Consider the following 19,667-nt stretch of genomic DNA (forward strand, 5'->3'; position numbering starts at 1 on the left):
ATTTCGATTCGTCTCAAAGCAGCTTTCAGGTTCTCCGGTGGCTGGAGACTCTCTCCTAGGACTGTATCCACCTTTTCCAGCCCACCGGAGCACCTGAAAGCTGAACTCATTTATGCAGGATAAGTCGTCAATTGTTGAGCCGAGAAGTTTGTGACGAATCTAATTACTGTGACTTCACTCATCTCTAGTGTGCAGATTTGCCTACTTCGTAAAAGAAAAGAATGTGTCCCCTTCCCATATCTTAAACAAAATAAAGTCCCCACCATCATGTTGTATTAATAACTTTATTTCCAAATCCACTTATACAGCAACAGACCGTGTGAACCAGCTGGTCAGACACGACACAGAATATGGACAGCCACAGACACAACGGAGAGAAAAGGGGGTGTATATTGGAGAGGGAGGGGTTGTTACCTTTGACTTTTAACAGAGGGGAAAAAGGAAGGCAATACTAAAAATTAAGTAGAGCGGGGGTGATGGGGCTGCAAAGAGAGGGGACAAGCATAAAAAAAAAATGGGAGAGCAGCCACTGCAAATTTTTTAGATTCGTTATAAATCACGCACCAAGTTCAGACAGAATAAGCAGATTTCAGGGCCAGTGAAAATGTATTGGAGGGTTGGACAGAAGACTCCAAAAGAAGTGAACGCAGAGGGTAACCTGTTCACTGCCAAAGGGGCTAAACATTTTATTGTTCCTGTATCATGCATGCCAGTGCTGGGGTGATAGATCATCGTTAAGACATGAAACGTGGGGGATAGGGAGTGGGCACGTTATCGTACTAAGTGCGGATTATAGAAAAGCTTTTTGTTCATGATTTGGTTTGTTTGGGTAGTGTGAGCTGAGACTATGGGAAGGAAATGTTTTCCATACATTAAACAGTGCGACAGGATTTCTTTTTGTCTTAGCATCTGCAAATGTGTCACATGGAGTTGCCTTGTAAGAAACCTGGGAACATGGATTATAGTGAATAAATTCCTCTGACAACTTCCTGTTTAAAGGGATAGATCCCAGACACAGTTGATCCTCTTGTACATGATCTGTGTCTAATATTACAGCCAGACTCACTTGGGTAATAAATGCAATACTAAAAACAACAGAAAGCTAAGAGTGACGCTGTTTCTGAAGAAAAAGACACTTCTTTTAAGGACCGAGATTAATCTCTTTAAACTATTATGCAGCGTTCTGAGGAAACAACTGTTCTAGTGATGGAATAAAAAAAAAGTTGATGTTCCTCTCCCAAAGCAAAATCACTTTCAGGTATTGTGACTGCTGTGTCCCCCGCCCATGCTTAGGACTCTGCATTGTCCCCCGCCCATGCTTAGGACTCTGCATTGTCCCCCGCCCATGCTTAGGACTCTGCATTGTCCCCGCCCATGCTTAGGACTCTGCATTGTCCCCGCCCATGCTTAGGACTCTGCATTGTCCCCGCCCATGCTTAGGACTCTGCATTGTCCCCGCCCATGCTTAGGACTCTGCATTGTCCCGCCCATGCTTAAAACTGTCCTAGCAAACCAATGTAAACGGGCAGCTAGTTATGGCACTCGCCTCTATCACCCCTTTGTGTCTTAGAATAAAACCAAAATATACATAACATTAATGAATACACCTGTGTTTTTCTCCCCTCTGCTATTAGTGAGTAGGTGGAGATGCTCTTCCAAGGATGGGATGTGTAATAAATAAGTATACAAGAGACAGTTTAGTTATTCAATTGAGTGTGGGCAATTTTATGTAACGTTCCCTTTTTTTTTTTTCCCCCTTAAATCTTGGATACATCTCTCGCACCTCCAGCTTCCATTTAGAGATCAGCTTGTCACAAGCCTTGCTTAGCGAGGGAGGCAGAGACTTGGTCAGCCAGTGTGGAGAGTTGTGGGGAGTCAGACATGTTAATGCTGCCGGAAGAGGAGACGTTGCTGAGACGCCGAGGAGACGTGTCTCCAGAAGGGTTGGGAGACTTGTAGACAATCTCTGCTCCGTGGTCCGTCTTGGCTTTGGCGTTCTCCCTGAAATTCAGTTTGTGGCTCTCAATCTGTGTGAAAAACGAACAAGAAGATGAGTAATATGTACCCTAAAAATCTCTGTTTTTAAAACCAAGTTCTCTGGTGGGGATGGTATGGTGCCAAGATCCCCACTATCTTAGTAGACAACCTCTAGTGTTCATACCCATTTTAAATAACATGGTTCATTGCTTATAATGTGGAAAGTAGGAGAAGAACTACATTTTACAGGAGGGTGTGACATTTTATTAACTTAAAGGGGGTTATCCAGGAAAAAAAATTATATATATATATATATATATATATATATATATACACACACACACAGTACAGATCAAAAGTTTGGACACACCTTCTCATTCAGAGTTTTCTTTATTTTCACGACAATGAAAATTGTAGATTCACACTGAAGGCTTCAAAACTATGAATTAACACCAGTGGAATTATAGACATAACAAAAAAGTGTGAAACAACTGAAAATATGTCATATTTTAGGTTCTTCAAAGTAGCCGCCTTTTGCTTTGATTACTGCTTTGCACACTCTTGGCATTCTCTTGTTGAGATTCAAGAGGTATTCACCTGAAATGGTTTTCACTTCACAGGTGTGATGGTGTGGGGGTGCTTTGCTGGTGACACTGTTGGGGATTTATTCAAAATTGAAGGCATACTGACCCAGCATGGCTACCACAGCATCTTGCAGCGGCTGCTATTCCATCCGGTTTGGGTTTAGTTGGACCATCATTTATTTTTCAACAGGACAATGACCCCAAACACCTCCAGGCTGTGTAAAGGCTATTTGACCAAGAAGGAGAGTGATGGGGTGCGGAGCCAGATGACCTGGCCTTCACAGTCACCTGACCTGAACCCAATGAAGGCAAAAGGGCCAACAAGTGCTAAGCATCTCTGGGAACTCCTTCAAGACTGTTGGAAGACCATTTCAGGTGACTACCTCTTGAAGCTCATCAAGAGAATGCCAAGAGTGTGCAAAACAGTAATCAAAGCAAAAGGTGGATAGAACCTAGAATATGACATATTTTCAGTTGTTTCACACTTTTTTGTTATGTCTATAATTCCACGTGTTAATTCATAGTTTTGATGCCTTCAGTGTGAATCTACAATTTTCATAGTCCAAACTTTTGGTCTGTACTGTGTGTATATATATATATATATATATATATATATATATATATTTTTTTTTTTTCTCAACTGGCTCCAGAAAGTTAAACAGATTTGTAAATGACTTCTATTAAAAAATCTTAATCCTTTCAGCACTTATGAGCTGCTGAAGTTGAGTTGTTCTTTTCTGTGTATGTGCTCTCTGCTGACACCTCTGTCTGTCTCAGGAACTGTCCAGAGTAGAAACATATCCCCATCACAAACCTCTTCTACTCTGTGCAGTTCCCGAGACAAGCAGAGATGTCAGTAGAGAGCACTGTTGCCAGACAGAAAAGAACAACTCAACTTCAGCAGCTGATAATTATTGGAAGGATTAAGATTTTTTTAATAGGAGTAATTTACAAATCTGTTTAATTTTCTGGAGCCAGTTGAGAGATATATGTATATATATATATATATATATATATATATATATATATATATATATATATATATATAAATTCCTGGAATACCCCTTTTAAAGACAAAAGCCTTAATGTAAATGAGCCCCAAGTGCCCAGGGTCAGTCAGCCTTCTGTTATTAATCTTCTGTTATTCACCACCTTGAACAACAGGCACAAAGGCAGTGAGGAAGAGAACATGGGCTGGCTAATCCTGGGGTGTTACTATGACCCCCTTGTTCGCCTGACAGGTCCTTTTTTTTTTAACCCCTCTCTATTATGTAGAGCTGCATAATGCGGTTGTTAAGGAGGTTTATAGAGGGCTCGGGACCCAGGTTCTCTCTTTTCCCGGCTGCGATCAATTATCATGGTAGCTCAAGGATTCTACTTGGCCTCTGTCAAAAATGGGCAGATAGATGGAATATTAGATTATAGCTCTTGAGGGGGAATCAATGAAAACACAAAATTGACTGCATTTTTAAGGAGTCAGAAGAATTATTATTAGGAATGTATATCCTTTAACTGCCTATATAGTAAGATCATTGCAGTCCTAGCTCTGCTACATCTGTATTCATGATTTGTCAAACCCTTGCTACCTACACCAAGGAGTCGGCTATACTGTCATAGTAAAGAAGGTATACAGCAGCATCACCCACCTTTAAAGACATTGCCCAGGACTGGAGGAAAAGGGCTGCATCCTTCTCAGAAACAGCGCCACTCTTGGTATTGGATCCTCATTCACATCATCAGAGTGGCAGCGTTTCTGAAGTAACTGCCGACCTTTTAGACTATGTTGCATGGGCAGAGATAAGTGTTGTGCTTTTTTTTTAGCAGCTAAAAAGTAGCAATGCGTCCCACATGTTTTGGGACCAGAAATCGCCCTGGGTGGCATTCTGGGAACTCTAAGGCTAGGTTCACACTACGGAATTTCTGCCTGCAAGTCCTTTCTGAAATTGCAGGCGGAAATTCCGCTTGCTAAAATGTATAGTGTAGTGAATGGGTTTCTGTTCACAAATTCACACTTCGGAATTTGTGAAGCGGAATTTGTGAACATAAAATCCGCTTGGAAATTTCCGCCTGAAGAATGGCGTTGCTCTTTCTTCAGGCGGAAATTCGCACAGAACACATTACAGTCTATTGGAGACTGCAGTGTCCGCATGGTCCTAGTGCAGACTGATTCAGTCAGCGCTGCCCGCACTCGGAATCTCCGGGCGGAAATTTTCTGCCCGGAGATTCCGTAGTCTGAACCTAGCCTTATATGGAGGTAGAATTTATTAAGTATTTAATTACGGAATTATTTCTCTCGGTGTCGCTATTTTCATGTTCAATAATTTACTTGACTCCTGGATGGATTAAGCAGCCGTCAAACTTCATGCACCAGGCATTAGATGTTTATGTATACAGTCACCAATATTTCCTTTATTTGCAGTATGTGGTTCTCATGTTTTATCTGGTAAACCACACTCTGGCTACACGGTACTCACCGCTCTTCAGCTCCTCACACGGTAAGTCGGGCACCTCTAGTTCTTCCGGCAGTGGGGGTGGTGGAAGGCCCAAGTCGAGCCCATTAGTAGGGGAAGCATTTCCCCCTGACACAACGTCGTTCCCTTTCTCTCTCTGAAGGTGATAAGATGATTTGGGGAAGGATGAGGTGAGGACCGGTTACACATATATGAGCAGAGGAGGAAGGAGTAGAATGCCATGAGAAGTGCAGTGAAAGCAAAGGGTTAAGTGTGGGCATCAGCAGCCATAGGGACATTGCAGAGATATGAAGGAATGTTGTATGCATCAGTGATCCCTTCCCTGTCCGTAATCTACATCCTGTTTATAATCCCACAGAGGCCAAATCTCCAGGGACCGGAGTAAACAGCGAGTAAATATACACAAGTGTGCAAGAGGAGGCGGAGTGTAAGGAAAACCCAGTTCTGCCCCTTATTCCACAGATGCTACAGTAGTATACAGATCAGATTGACAGCAGAGGCTCACTGCTGATCTCCATTAGAGATGAGCGAATTTACAGTAAATTTGATTCGTCACGTACTTCTCGGCTCGGCAGTTGATGACTTTTCCTGCATAAATGAGTTCAGCTTTCCGGTGCTCCCGTGGGCTGGAAAAGGTGGATACAGTACTAGGAGACTCTTTCCTAGGAATGTATCCACCTTTTCCAGCCCACCGGAGCACCTGAAGGCTGAACTCATTTATGCAGTATAAGTCCACGACTGCCGAGCCGAGAAGTTCGTGACGAATCGAATTTACTGTAAATTCGCTCATCTCTAATCTCCATGTAAAGCCATGGAACAATATAGAGGGGCATTTATGAAAGTTTGCTTAGGTATGCTATTTATTTATTTTTTTTCCTCACTTCCGTTCTGCTTACGTGCGACAAATTTACTATATTGTTGCACGGACGTTAATACATTTTTTGCAGGAAAGCAAAAGCGGGAGTTTTTTCTCTCATCTAAGTGAAAACAATAGTCAGTTTCTGTTATTTAAGCCAAGGTTTGGCTGGAGTATACCCTATTTAGTAGGTTTTTAAAGGGGTTATCCAGGAAAAAAAACTTTTTTTTGATATATCAACTGGCTCCAGAAAGTTAAACAGATTTGTAAATTACTTCTATTAAAAAAATCTTAATCCTTTCAGTACTTATGAGCTTCTGAAGTTAAGGTTGTTCTTTTCTGTCTAAGTCCTCTCTGATGACACCTGTCTCGGGAAACGCCCAGTTTAGAAGAGGTTTGCTATGGGGTTTTGCTTCTAAACTGGGCGATTCCCGAGACATCAGAGAGGACTTAGACAGAAAAGAACAACCTTAACTTCAGAAGCTCATAAGTACTGAAAGGATTAAGATTTTTTTAATAAAAAAGTAATTTACAAATCTGTTTAACTTTCTGGAGCCAATTGATATATAAAAAAAAGTTTTTCCTGCATAACCCCTTTAAAGCCTTAGCGACTTTTTTGCGAATGTCGCGGTAGATAAATTTCTGACTATGGCAAGTTAAAATTGTAAAAACGCTTATGTACGCCGATTTGGAAAAAAAAATGCTTTTCTCGCTCTCGTGGCAGATTGTTGCACGAAAAAAGACGATGGCGCAATTGCGATATATATATTTTTTTGCGACAATTTTATGCAAAAAAACCCCCCGGGTAAATCGGTTGATAAATGTCTGTCATAGTGAATGCAGAGATTTCTAGGTGAGAATGATGTACACCTAGGGGTGGGTCAAACATAATGTACTATTAAAGGGAACCTGTCAGCACCCATGCCTGAGCTCCAAGTCATGGGTGGTCCCCATCGGCTTCTCTACACCCCGCTGGCCTTGTTTGATAGATTTCTCCCTATGCCCAAACAGGGAGGGGTTTATCAATCAAGGTCAATGGGGCAGGGAGTAGCAGCCAGGACCCACCCCAATGACTTGGGGAAAAGTGATGACATAAAAGCAGATGCTTGCTTTTTACCCTCTAGAGCAGTGTTTCCCAACCAGGGTGCCTCCAGCTGTTGCAAAACTACAACTCCCAGCATGCCTGGACAGCCTTTGGCTGTCCAGGCATGCTGGGAGTTGTAGTTTTGCAACACCTGGAGGCACCCTGGTTGGGAAACACTGCTCTAGATGCTCCGGTCAATAGCATGACATCTGTCTCCTAAATGCTTTAACAACCACCCTCACCCCAGTTGTCATGGCCTAAATGTATTTCTATTATTTATACTGCAATATCAGTGAATAGTATTAGTGATCACGAGTTCCAGACCACTAGGGCAACTAAACGTGTAATTAAAAAAAATATATATGTATTTCAAAATCCACCCAAGCAAGAAATTCTCAATACGTCGTAAATCAGTTTCGATTGTAAAAAAAAAATAAAAAAGGGGTACTCCGGTGGAAAACTTTTTTTTTTTTTTTTTTTTTTTTTTTAATGAACTGGTGCCAGAACGTTAAACAGATTTTTAAATGACTTCTATTGAAAAAATCTTAATCCTTCCAGTACTTACTAGCTGCTGAATACAGAGGAAATTATTTTCTTTCTGCAACACAGAGCTCTCTGCTGACATCATGAGCACAGTGCTCTCTGCTGACATCTCTGTCCATTTTAGGAACTGTCCAGAGCAGCATATGTTTGCTATGGGGATTTTCTCCTACTCTGCACAGTTCTTAAAATGGACAGAGGTGTAAGCAGAGAACACTGTGTTCCAAAAAGAAAACCATTTCCTCTGTAGTATTCAGCAGCTAATAAGTACTGGAAGGATTACGATTTTTTTAATAGAAGTAATTTACAAATCTGTTTAACGTTCTGGCACCAGTTGATTTAAAAAAAAAAAAAAAGTTTTCCACAGGAGTACCCCTTTAAAAAAAATCGACATATTTGTATTACATGTGCAGAAATGGCCAAACGTTTCAAATATCTCATTCCTTACCCTGCGTATCTCATATCCTTACACTGCAATGTAAAATACCCATTTTTTTCCCCCAGTTTCCTCTCCTTACAAAAACATTGGATAAATAAGTCCCATCTACCTCAAAATTGTACCAATAAACTCCAGCCCTCACACCACTCTATAGGTTTATAGGGGGATGGAATAGGGGGTTGCACAGAAAGTTTATTTATTTAAATATAGTAAAAAGTAATAAAAGCTGTATTTTGTACTGACCCGCATAGTTTATTTGACCACATGGAGAACGCCATAATAACAAAGCTCCAAAAATGGCAGAATTGTATGCTTTTTCCATTTCAACCCACAAATCTTAATTTTTTCTTTTTTGCAATACATTATATAGTAAAATAAAGGGCCATTACAAAGTGAAATCCTCTCCATCCCTAATTGTATTTGCTTGCAAACACCACTAGGGGCAGCACAAATACTCCTATTACAGAGTTCAATGTGTTAATCACATATAGCGGGCTACTAAGCCTCTGCTAGTGATTGCTGCAGGCAAAGTGCCATCTGTGAAGCAGAAACACATCCCTAAAAATAATTCTACATTGGAATAACCAACACTTCCAGCTAACAAATGACCCGTATTACGTTATCCTGCTGACCCATCAGTGCTGATCTGCTAAATCTTATGTGATCTGACAATAATCCATGTTAGATCACAGCAGCAATGTTAGATATTTATTTGCCTTAAAGGAGAACTTCAGTGAAAATTAAGTTATCCCCTTTCCACAGGATGGGGGATAAGTAGCTGATTGTGGGGGTCGGAGATGAGATGGGACCCTGGCTCTCTTGGTGAGGAGCGTGTGTTGCCTACCGGTAGACGCACACACTCCATTCATTTCTATACTCTGTACTCTGGTCTTTTCGTCGGTCCCATAGAAATGAATGGAGTGTGTGCGCCCTGCAGCACGTGCTCCTCACTGAGGCGGGGCCCTTCAGGAGATAGCGGGGGGATCCCAGCAGTCGGACCCCCTGCAATCAGTTACTTATCCCCTATTCTGTGCATAGGGGATAAGTTAATTTTCAATGGATATCTCCTTTAAGAGGTTGGGAAATGATCTGGAATGATGACAAATGGCATGAAATGTATAGAAGGTCAGTTTTCACGATAAAAAAAGAAAAAAAAATCTGCATGGACATTCCGCCATGTGAACACAGCCAAAGGTTTTTTTTTTGTTTAATCCAAGATTAAAACATTTCTTCTATACGCGGTATACGGGATCATTACCTGAACTGACCGCTAGGACCCCCAATGATTATGAAAATGGAGATCAGGTCCCCCAAGTGAATGGAGCAGTTGCATACATGCTTGTTTATTGGACACCGCTACAGTGTTTAGGCTAGGTTTCTGGAATTTTTTGGAGTACTGCGACTGCAGTTTTTGAGCCAAAGTCAGAAGTGGATTCAGCAGGAGGGAGAAGTAAAAGTTCTTCCTATATATGTCCTATTCCTTTTGAATACACTTCTGTCTTAAAAACTGTCTTAAAAACTGCAGTGGCGGTATTCCAAAAAATTCCAGAAAAAAACCTGTGAGGAAACCTAGTCTTAAGCATACTGTATGTCTTCTCCTGGTCTATGGTAGTGCCTCCCATTCCTTGCTCCTCCTGCTGGACTTTTAATCTTGGGATTGTCCCTTTTTACATTTTGCTGAATTTTTCACTCTTCAACCCCTTATGTCGATGTCAAAAGTGCCAAAGGTATCATGTTTTTCTATAATGAATAAGGCGCATTGCCCAAAACACCTTGGCCAGCATTTATCATTGTAGGTGTAAGTGAAGCATTTATCATTGTAGGTGTAAGTGAAGCATTTATCATTGTAGGTGTAAGTGAAGCATTTATCATTGTAGGTGTAAGTGAAGCATTTTTTTTTACACCTTTTTGTGTGTGCTGGTAATGTGTAGGAGCACCAATTATATTAAATGGTCACAGAGCATTTGATACATTTTGTGCAGGTCACATTTTCTGAAATTTTTCTGTTCACATACACCAAAAAGCTAAGTCTGGGCTGGTGTAGTTTTAGAGACTTTTCAGTGGCTTTGTGCCTTTTTTTTTTTTGCACCTTTTCACAAAAAGGCGCAGTTCATAAAATCCTTCTATATCATGTGTATTCCCAAAATCAGTGGATTACAACTCAAAATCAGAAGAAATGTGTAAACCAAAAGGCGCAAAAAAAAATAGTGCAAATAAACCCTGCTTGCACCTTTTCTAGACACAAAAAACAGTCTAAAGACAATGATAAATGTCGGCCCTTTTCTCCATATGGATTTCTTTGCTACCCAGGTGATGTGAAATTAAGCAAAACAAATGACATTTTAAGATGTCAAAGATGTCTAAAAACCTACTCCATCTAAGCCCTACCCAAAAATCCAACTAAAATAAAAAAGGCCAAAGAACTGATACACATGAAAGCTATTTCATGAAAATGTATGTACAGTTTGCAGGATGGGAAGATGTTTTGTGAGAGAGAAAGGCAACAAGTCAGTAACAGTGGCTGAAGAAGCGGAGATCCGAGAGAAGTGCCGCAGAGGTGACAGCTGAGGCAGCAGAAAGATGTAGACTCCTCTGGCAGAGCGAGGGAACCAGACAAGTTTTCAATAGTGTAAAAAAAAGTGTGCAAGGGAAGCAAAGACTCAGAAAGTGTTCTCCAGAAGAGGTGCAGAGCAGAACAAAGAAACTGTTCTGCAAGGTGGAGTGCATGGCACACGTCACACCCTTTGATATTAATAATAGGTGGAGCAGACCCAATGTCTGGATTGACGCAGAGCCAAAAAGTGTAGAGCAGACCCCAGGCCAATACTTACAATGGCAGAGCCTGCTCCATAAATCTAGAAGAACACTCGTCACCAGAAGATGGGTTAGTTTTACAGTGCAAGAACCTGGGCAGCAGCAAGAATTGTCCATAACTATGCCTCCAAGTATTTACATTAGTGTTTCCTAACCCTCTGAAAAACTACAACTCCCACCATGCCAAAATAGCTGAAGTTTGATGGGAGTTGTAGTTTTACAACAGATGTAGAGCCGCAGTCTTGGGGGAACAATGTTCTATGTTATCGCCAAGAATCTATGTATCCCCGTGAGTGATTACTGCAAATCTTCTGTGGTATCTATTACCCCAGAACTTGTGCATCTGAATAATGGCGGCACCGGTCTGCTGAAGCATTAGTGACAGATCGACATTCAGAGTTCACCTCAGTCATTTCTGTTTGTGGATGGTTAGTCGTGGACAGTGTTCCCTTTAAGCATGCAATTTGGAAAGAAAAGAGTTAAAGATTCCATAAAAGGGGTTTTCCCACCATGAAGACTTATACATGTACGTTGATGGAGGGTCCTATAGACAGTGAATGCAGCAGCAGTGTGTCTGTGAGACCACCTATCCATTTCAATTACATTACAGTGGTCCCAGCAGTTTCACCCCCAGCAATCATACATTTATCTCCTATTCTATAGATAGGGAATAAGTGTTGACAGTAGGACAACCCCTCTATGGTTAATGACTCCAACAGTGGTTGTACTGTTAACATTTTTGACTCCAGATTTCCAGAGAGGACAACTTAGAGGGAACGGTAGTCATGAAGTGGGCTATAACGGACATTCTTTTGCTGCCCAGGTTTCTTGTTGAGCAGTATGAAGCGGAGACTTTATACCCTCTTGTTTCCTCCGCCGGGCGTGTGAGTGATGTTGTCCAGTGAGCCAATCTTGGATCCAACCCTTTCCTTGAAGTCCAGTTTCTCAGATTTCACCTCTATGTTTCCTCCACCTGTGATAGAATAAGGATGAAGGTCATAGGTTAAATGGGTACTCCGGCCCTGAGACATCTTATCCCCCATCCAAAGGATAGGGGATAAGATGTCTCACCGCGGGGGTCCCGCCACTGGGGACCCCCGCAATCTTGTATTCGCCACCCACCTGTTTGAGCTGCACGCCGCGGTGCCAGCTCACAAACAGCCGAGTGTCGACCACGGGGCCGTAGTATCGTGACGTCACGACTCGCCCCGTGTGACGTCATCCCCGCCCCCGCTATGCAAGTCTATGGGAGGGGGCGTGACTCCCAGACGAAGGTGACGTACGTTGGAGTGGTGCTATCCCGGCATCTGCCCACTTGCCTCTCTTACTTGGTAATATTCTCATTGTTCTGTATCTGGTACTTGTTTCCATCACTATGTTTTTATGCACATGACACTTTGTCTTTTGTAGCACCTTCCCACCTCATTGTGAGGTTTGTTGCCATTGCTGCTATGGATATATAGCTGCAATATATACTTAAAGGAGTACTCCCGTGGAAACCTTTTTTTTTTTTTTTTTTAAATCAACTGGTGCCAGAAAGTTAAACAGATTTGTAAATCACTTCTATTAAAAAATCTTAATCCTTCCAGTACTTTTTAGGGGCCGTATACTAAAGAGAAATACAAAAAAGAAATGCATGTCCTGACCACAGTGTTCTCTGCTGACCTCTGCTGTCCATTTTAGGAACTGTCCAGAGCAGCATATGTTTGCTATGGGGATTTTCTCCTGTTCTGGACAGTTCCTAAAATGGACAGCAGAGGTCAGCAGAGAGCACTGTGGTCAGAAAATCACAGGAAATTTGTATTTCTTTTAAGTATATAGCCCCTAAAAAGTACTGGAAGGATTAAGATTTTTTAATAGAAGTGATTTACAAATCTGTTTAACTTTCTGACACCAGTTGATTTAAAAAAAAAAAACAAGGTTTCCATGGGAGTACCCCTTTAATACACTGTTGATGCTTACATATTGCAACCTGACTACTGTCTTTGGTTGCTCCTAGATACGCACTGTATTTTATATGTACAATTTATGAGTATATACTCATTCTAGTGGGCCGAGCCGGTGATATCACCTTTATTTGCTGTATTCCTCATATGTTTTTTATCTTGCTTGTACTGTCTTTGCTATTTCAATAAAATTTGTGTCCATTGGACACGGTACTTGTTTGTATAAGTGACTCCGATTTTCTTCCTTTTTTTGTTGCAATTTCTTACAGTTTAGACTAAAATGATAACGTTATAATCTCATCACAGGACTTACCTGGCCTGTGGTGGATGTTTGACATGGATCCGCACTTAGAAGTCACATGTTTGAGATCCACTGGCTTGTGTGTTATCTGCACCTGTAGAGAGAAGAACATGTAAGAGGAGGCCGCACACCCATAGAAGGTTAGGAATCAGGGGCTGGAGGAAGCCATTATATGAGAACAGAACGTAAGTAAAGGACTAGAACTATGGATCTGCCCCTATAATGGCTGCCAGTCATTGTGCACGCTGAAGGTGCCTTTTAGGAGGTCAAAAGATGTCGGGATGATAAAAATAATCCTTATGTTGGTCCGGTGAATTCAATAAAGAATAATGTTTGAAAAATTGACAAGGACACAAAAATCCTTGACTGGTTCTGAAGGTTGGGTTTAGTTATATTTGTTTTGGAAAAAACTTGATGATATCCAGAATGGCCAATGTTACAATGGGGCCCCAGTCCTAGAGTTTTAAAGGTCAAGTCTGCTAAGTTATACAACCATAAGTCTGGAAAATCCGGGATACATCTCCTTTGGAAGGCAAAATAACGTCTATATTGCCCCTCGTATAAAACTGTTCAGGACTTATGCTTACTAAAGTATTAGGGTGCGTTCACACATTCAGGTTTTAAGTTGCAGTTATTGAAAACAAAGCCAGGAATGGATTAACTGAGGCGAAAAAAAGTCTCAGGTTTTGTTTTCATGGTTCTTACTTTTTTTTCCCTACAATATGTATATGTTATTACCTTCAGACAACTTCAACTTTGGATTTTTTTTTAAGAACCCTATTATTCTAAACTGCAAAACGGCCAAAAAAATTAATTTATGTGTGGGCGTGAGTCAGAATAACTAATAAATTATTCATCTAATCCTCCGTATATTCTGAGTAGAGATGAGCGAACTTACAGTAAATTCGATTCGTCACGAACTTCTCGGCTCGGCAGTTGATGACTTATCCTGCATAAGTTAATTCAGCTTTCAGGTGCTCCCGTGGGCTGGAAAAGGTGGATACAGTCCTAGGAGACTCTTTCCTAGGACTGTATCCACCTTTTCCAGCCCACCGGAGCGCCTGAAAGCTGAACTCATTAATGCAGGATAAGTCATCAACTGCCGAGCCGAGAAGTTCGTGACGAATCGAATTTACTGTAAGTTCGCTCATCTCTAAGTCTGAGCCTTGGAGCCCAGTAGGTGGTTCTATGTAGTGACCGTTATCTCTATTTGCAGGCTAAGGGCTTGTTCACACGAGCAGATTTTGTTTCAAACTCGCAGAGGTAGATTCCCCTGCTGAAAATCAGCAGCAGGCAGCCCTCGGAGAGCCCGCCCCTTTCAAACTTAATCACAGCTCAGCTTTCATTTTACCAGAAGATATAAAACGTGAGCTGTGATTGGTTGCTTTTGGCAAATCCAGACCCTTTTTTGTTTGTTTGTTATTTATTCCGCCCATTGTGTGCTTTTATCGCATGCATAAATAAAAGAAATCTGAACTTTGCAATGATAAGAAAAAGTGAATTGCAGGAAGCAGCTGCCGTGCTGTGTAAGATCGGCGTTCAGATGATCGTGTCAAAGTCACTATACCAGGGAACCATTATTTTCTATATATTACATTCAAGTATGTATTATTATTAATGGTAATATGATTTATAGTATTATTTCTATATCATTTGTACATTTTGGCCCTGATTTACTTAGAGTATGGGGTTTTTATTAGTGTGCAATGTTGTCTCAGACTTGGAGGATTCCACTCTATTCACTATGGGGATTCACAGGTCAAGAAAGATCTGACCAGATTTTCTTGGGGGGAATTTCCAGCCATTTATTCACTGGATTTTCTGTGATTTCAATAGTAAAAAGGTTTCAGGTTTGCCAATTTATTTTGGCGCAATTTGCCCAAAAATGTGGTGCAATTTGTGGAGCACTACGCCACATTTTGGTGCTAAAACCTGACGACAGCAGGTGGAGTTTACAATAGTAAATCAGGGCCAGTATGTAAATTTAATTATACGGTAATCAATTATCCATTAAAGAGAACTCCAGCCAAATAAAATTAACATGTGCAGCTATAGAAATTATATATTATTTGCAATGCTGTTTCTTTCAGCTTTTCATCCAGGCAGGAAGTTCAGTAGTTCTTTTCATGTGTGATTACTGTCGTGTACGGTTTAGGACAGGTCCCTTTGTAATGTCTCACTGCTTCTTTAACCATGTGACCTACTCAGCTCTCTCTCTCTCAAGGCAGCTCCTACCTGAAGATCACTCAGGAAATAAGCGCAGGGGGTTAATGGTTTGTGTAGTCTTTTTTTTTTTTTTTTTCAGCCGGATTTGAAAAAAATAAAACGGTTTATGGTTCTGATTTTAAAACAAATCAGCTGGGATGCCTTGTGGAGTCATGGTGAGCATAAATAAATATATATAAAACAATGGTGCAGCACTCAAAGAAATAGTGAATTCATTGTCTCACATCATAGCACAAACGTTTCACTTCCACACTGGAACCTTTTTCAAGCTTAAAGGGGTATTCCAGGAAAAAACTTTTTTTTCTAGATCAACTGGCTCCAGAAAGTTATATTTTTTCATAAAAATATTTATAAGTTGCACAAGTGAGACACCCTGAGGCTGCGCTGCTTTAGTAGCGGGCGCACTCCTGTTTTAATGGCTGTAGTGGATATTGTGTGGATGTACAGGGGTCAGAAGATCACTGTCGTCTACACTATCCATTGATGTCTGACGGTCATCCCCAGTAATGGCGGTGATGGTGTGACATCCTACAAACCATGGGGTTATCCTCAATCCAGGGGTGCTAGGTGGTTAAAAAGCCACTACAGTATGTGTTATAATATATCTAATGTGTTCTATTATAATTTATGATGCAAGTAAAGAAAAAAGCGTAGTGGCACTCACCAGTTTGGTTACTTCATAGATTGCTTTATTCCGTAAGAAGGTGCATTCACAAGGGCGGCATCAGATCCGGCCGGACCGGGACGCCAGTGCGTTCGCTTGCTGGGTTACAATTGTTTCACGCTTGCGCGCTTCAACGGACCCTCCCTCTCACCGCTTCCCTCACCTGTATATGAACACCTACAACAGGCGACGTCAGAGGTGGGAGGGATTACAACAAGCATCAGTTTAAAAACCAGTTACAAAAAACTACATTTAAAACCAACAATCAGTTACAAGAAAGTGCCCAAGTCTATTCTATCATTAAGACCTACATTATCCTGTGCCCGAGTTTTTAAGATCCAGCGGGCCTCTACTTCACGTAACTCTTTAACAATATTCACTCCTTTTCGCGGGGTTAACCGTTTAATCCCTGTAAATTTTAATACACTTGTGTTACCATCATGGTCTTTTATAACGTGCTCGATCAGGCGCGGAGACCCTTTACCTGACCCTACAGACCAGACGTGCTCTCTGAAACGAGTGTTCAAGGCACGTATGGTGCTCCCAATATAGAACTTACCGCACGTACATATGATTGCGTACACCACATAACTGGTTCTGCAACATATGTACTCGGTTATCTCTTTGGTTACCCCGCCCACTGTCACATTTTTGCCTGAAGAGAACTGAGGGCACCATTTACATCTCTTACATTGAAAATTGCCTTTCACTGACATTTTCTGCAACCAACAGAAATTGGTTACAGAAAATGTCAGTGAAAGGCAATTTTCAATGTAAGAGATGTAAATGGTGCCCTCAGTTCTCTTCAGGCAAAAATGTGACAGTGGGCGGGGTAACCAAAGAGATAACCGAGTACATATGTTGCAGAACCAGTTATGTGGTGTACGCAATCATATGTACGTGCGGTAAGTTCTATATTGGGAGCACCATACGTGCCTTGAACACTCGTTTCAGAGAGCACGTCTGGTCTGTAGGGTCAGGTAAAGGGTCTCCGCGCCTGATCGAGCACGTTATAAAAGACCATGATGGTAACACAAGTGTATTAAAATTTACAGGGATTAAACGGTTAACCCCGCGAAAAGGAGTGAATATTGTTAAAGAGTTACGTGAAGTAGAGGCCCGCTGGATCTTAAAAACTCGGGCACAGGATAATGTAGGTCTTAATGATAGAATAGACTTGGGCACTTTCTTGTAACTGATTGTTGGTTTTAAATGTAGTTTTTTGTAACTGGTTTTTAAACTGATGCTTGTTGTAATCCCTCCCACCTCTGACGTCGCCTGTTGTAGGTGTTCATATACAGGTGAGGGAAGCGGTGAGAGGGAGGGTCCGTTGAAGCGCGCAAGCGTGAAACAATTGTAACCCAGCAAGCGAACGCACTGGCGTCCCGGTCCGGACGGATCTGATGCCGCCCTTGTGAATGCACCTTCTTACGGAATAAAGCAATCTATGAAGTAACCAAACTGGTGAGTGCCACTACGCTTTTTTCTTTACTTGCATCATTGTGGACAGTCTGCATTTCCAAGTAGTTGAGCACCTCCATACGCAGTCCCCCCTGCGAATCACTTCCGACCCAAACAGAGAGAGATAGAGCAGTGCCGGTCAGCCGTTTCTACCTACCAGGACTATTATAATTTATATTCTATTCATTTATTTGATTTTGAAGACATGTCCTATGTATCTACATCAGCCACATGTGATCCTGATGCCCTCTTCCCGTTGGTTATGTTGCCGCGGCATGGTTTATTCTTTCTAATTCCAACAAACAATCATTTTACATTGAATAATCAATATGTCTATAGGAAGTATTCCATCAACTACACTGATCAAGTTTGTTTGTAATGTACTGACAGGAGCGCTGTTTTAGCGTCCTGCGAGTTATGACAACCGATCATGTGACGACTGGAAGTCAGGTGATCTCTGGTCAGCTGACCAGAGCTTGCCTGACACGGAGAAACCAGCGCAGCCGCAGTAGCAGTGAATCCACGCTTATGGCGCCATGATGTAGGTAAGCGTGTCCTACCTCATGTCATTTCTCTATTAATGTGTATGTATAGCACAGGTGTAGGGCTTACCTAATGTGATGTTGAATTGATATTAGGTTTGCAACTGTTGTCAGAATAATGAACTAATTGTAAATTGTTTACTTGAACCCTATTGTAAAGCATTGATTTTAATAGCACTTGGTCACTTTTTATATATAATTACAGACACTATATATGTACACTGTGCAATATTATATGAAACAGTATGTATACACGTATGATTTTTTGTTGTGTGTAATAGAACGGAAGATCGTGACGTCCTGACTCCGCCCCCGTGTGATGTCCCGCCCCGCCGCCTCAATGCAAGTCTATGGGAGGGGGCGTGACGGCCGTCATGCCCCCTCCCATAGACTTGCATTGAGGGGGCGAGCATGACGTCACATCACGATCTTCCATTCCCGTGGTCGGGAGCCAGAACCTCCAGCTTTGCCGGAAGCAGATAAAGGTGGGTGCTGCATGTTATATTGCGGGAGTCCCCAGCGGCGGGACCCCCGCGATCAGACATCTTATCCCCTATCCTTTGGATAGGGGATAAGATGTCTAGGGGTGGAGTACCCCTTTAAGCTTGAAAAAGGTTCCAGGGTGGAACTGAAACGTTGCTGCTATTATATGAGACAATAAATCCACTTTGGAGTGCTGCACCATTGTTTACTATGTTGGATGGACTGTGATCGAGTTTGTGGAAGTAGTGCTGCAGACTAATTTTGTATTATATATATATATATATATATATATATATATATATATATATATATATATAGTAAGTTTCTTTTGGCTGGATATCTCTTAAGACTTTCAAATATAAGCAATTAATTTCTCAAACAGTACTACAGTACCACAATAATAGATTTAAAGTATGTGGTTGCACAGGATTAGAAACAACAAGGCAGTTTTTTTTTTTTTTTAAATACAAAAACAAACAGTGCCGCGCCAGTCCACTGATTTTATGTGGTATTGTTGCCCTATTAAATTTTTTTGTTAAAATCTCAGTTGCATATAACTGTAATCTATTTTATTATAGAAATATATTCTCCAGTTAGTAAAAATAGAATGATGTCTGCTTAATTGAGTTATGTTCACACGAGTATGAACATACAATGCTACATGCATGCAGAAATACCTTTTGAGTGTAATTTTGGCCACAGATCAGGCCTATTTCAGGGAGGCTAATCTGTGATCTCCGACACTCACTCCTGACAGATGTGTTTGGAATAAGTGACGTGACGCATATTACTGCTGAAAAAAAGGGAGCGTTCATTGCAGTGTTTTTTGGTGCTCCTTTTGATTCATGAATCCTATATGGAAACATAGCCTAACATTTACTTTCAGTAATATTGTTAGTATTGTAAAGCATAACCTCCATGTAGTAACATGTTAGGCTATGTGGTGCAAGCAGTTGGAATGAATAAATCAAGGGCCAACATGCAAGCAGTGCGAAGGCGTGATGAGTGGGATCATAAGCGTCTGGCTCTGTTGGTTGTTGGCTGCTATGGGGGTACTCTGCACACAGGGGATTTCACTCACTGCTCCTCCCCCAGGGGTATGCTTCAAGTTGTCCTTGGATCCACACTTAGCCTGGACAGTACTCACATCCATTTTCTTGTGGACAATCTGCACCTGCAGGGGGAACGAGGTTGGTGCAGGTGGGAAAGCAGAACAAAAAAAGGGGCAGCAGATACAACAAAGCAGAAAAATGGACGGATGTGATGAAGGGTTGAGGTA

The 19,667-nt window shown here is 41.4% G+C and overlaps 1 protein-coding gene across 9 annotated transcripts in view; it reads right to left on the reverse strand.

Annotated features, from left to right (window-relative positions):
* Positions 1-270: 270 nt before the first annotated feature.
* The window catches only part of MAPT (microtubule associated protein tau), a 120,153-nt gene continuing 100,756 nt past the window's right edge, over positions 271-19,667 (reverse strand). For 7 of the 9 annotated variants that reach the window (XM_056548644.1, XM_056548646.1, XM_056548651.1 and 4 more), the window contains 4 exons: positions 19,470-19,562; positions 13,025-13,106; positions 11,626-11,738; positions 271-2,027 (listed from right to left, as the gene is read on the reverse strand). In XM_056548644.1, the coding sequence (XP_056404619.1) occupies positions 1,812-2,027; positions 11,626-11,738; positions 13,025-13,106; positions 19,470-19,562 (504 nt within the window). In that variant the 3' untranslated portion in view covers positions 271-1,811. Of the gene's footprint in view, positions 2,028-5,035; positions 5,169-11,625; positions 11,739-13,024; positions 13,107-19,469; positions 19,563-19,667 lie in introns of all 9 variants that reach the window. The other 2 variants (XM_056548649.1, XM_056548650.1) reach the window with 2 other exon arrangements.

The sequence above is a fragment of the Hyla sarda genome, chromosome 12, assembly GCF_029499605.1.
Source record: "Hyla sarda isolate aHylSar1 chromosome 12, aHylSar1.hap1, whole genome shotgun sequence".
NCBI classification, from domain to species: Eukaryota; Metazoa; Chordata; class Amphibia; order Anura; family Hylidae; genus Hyla; species Hyla sarda.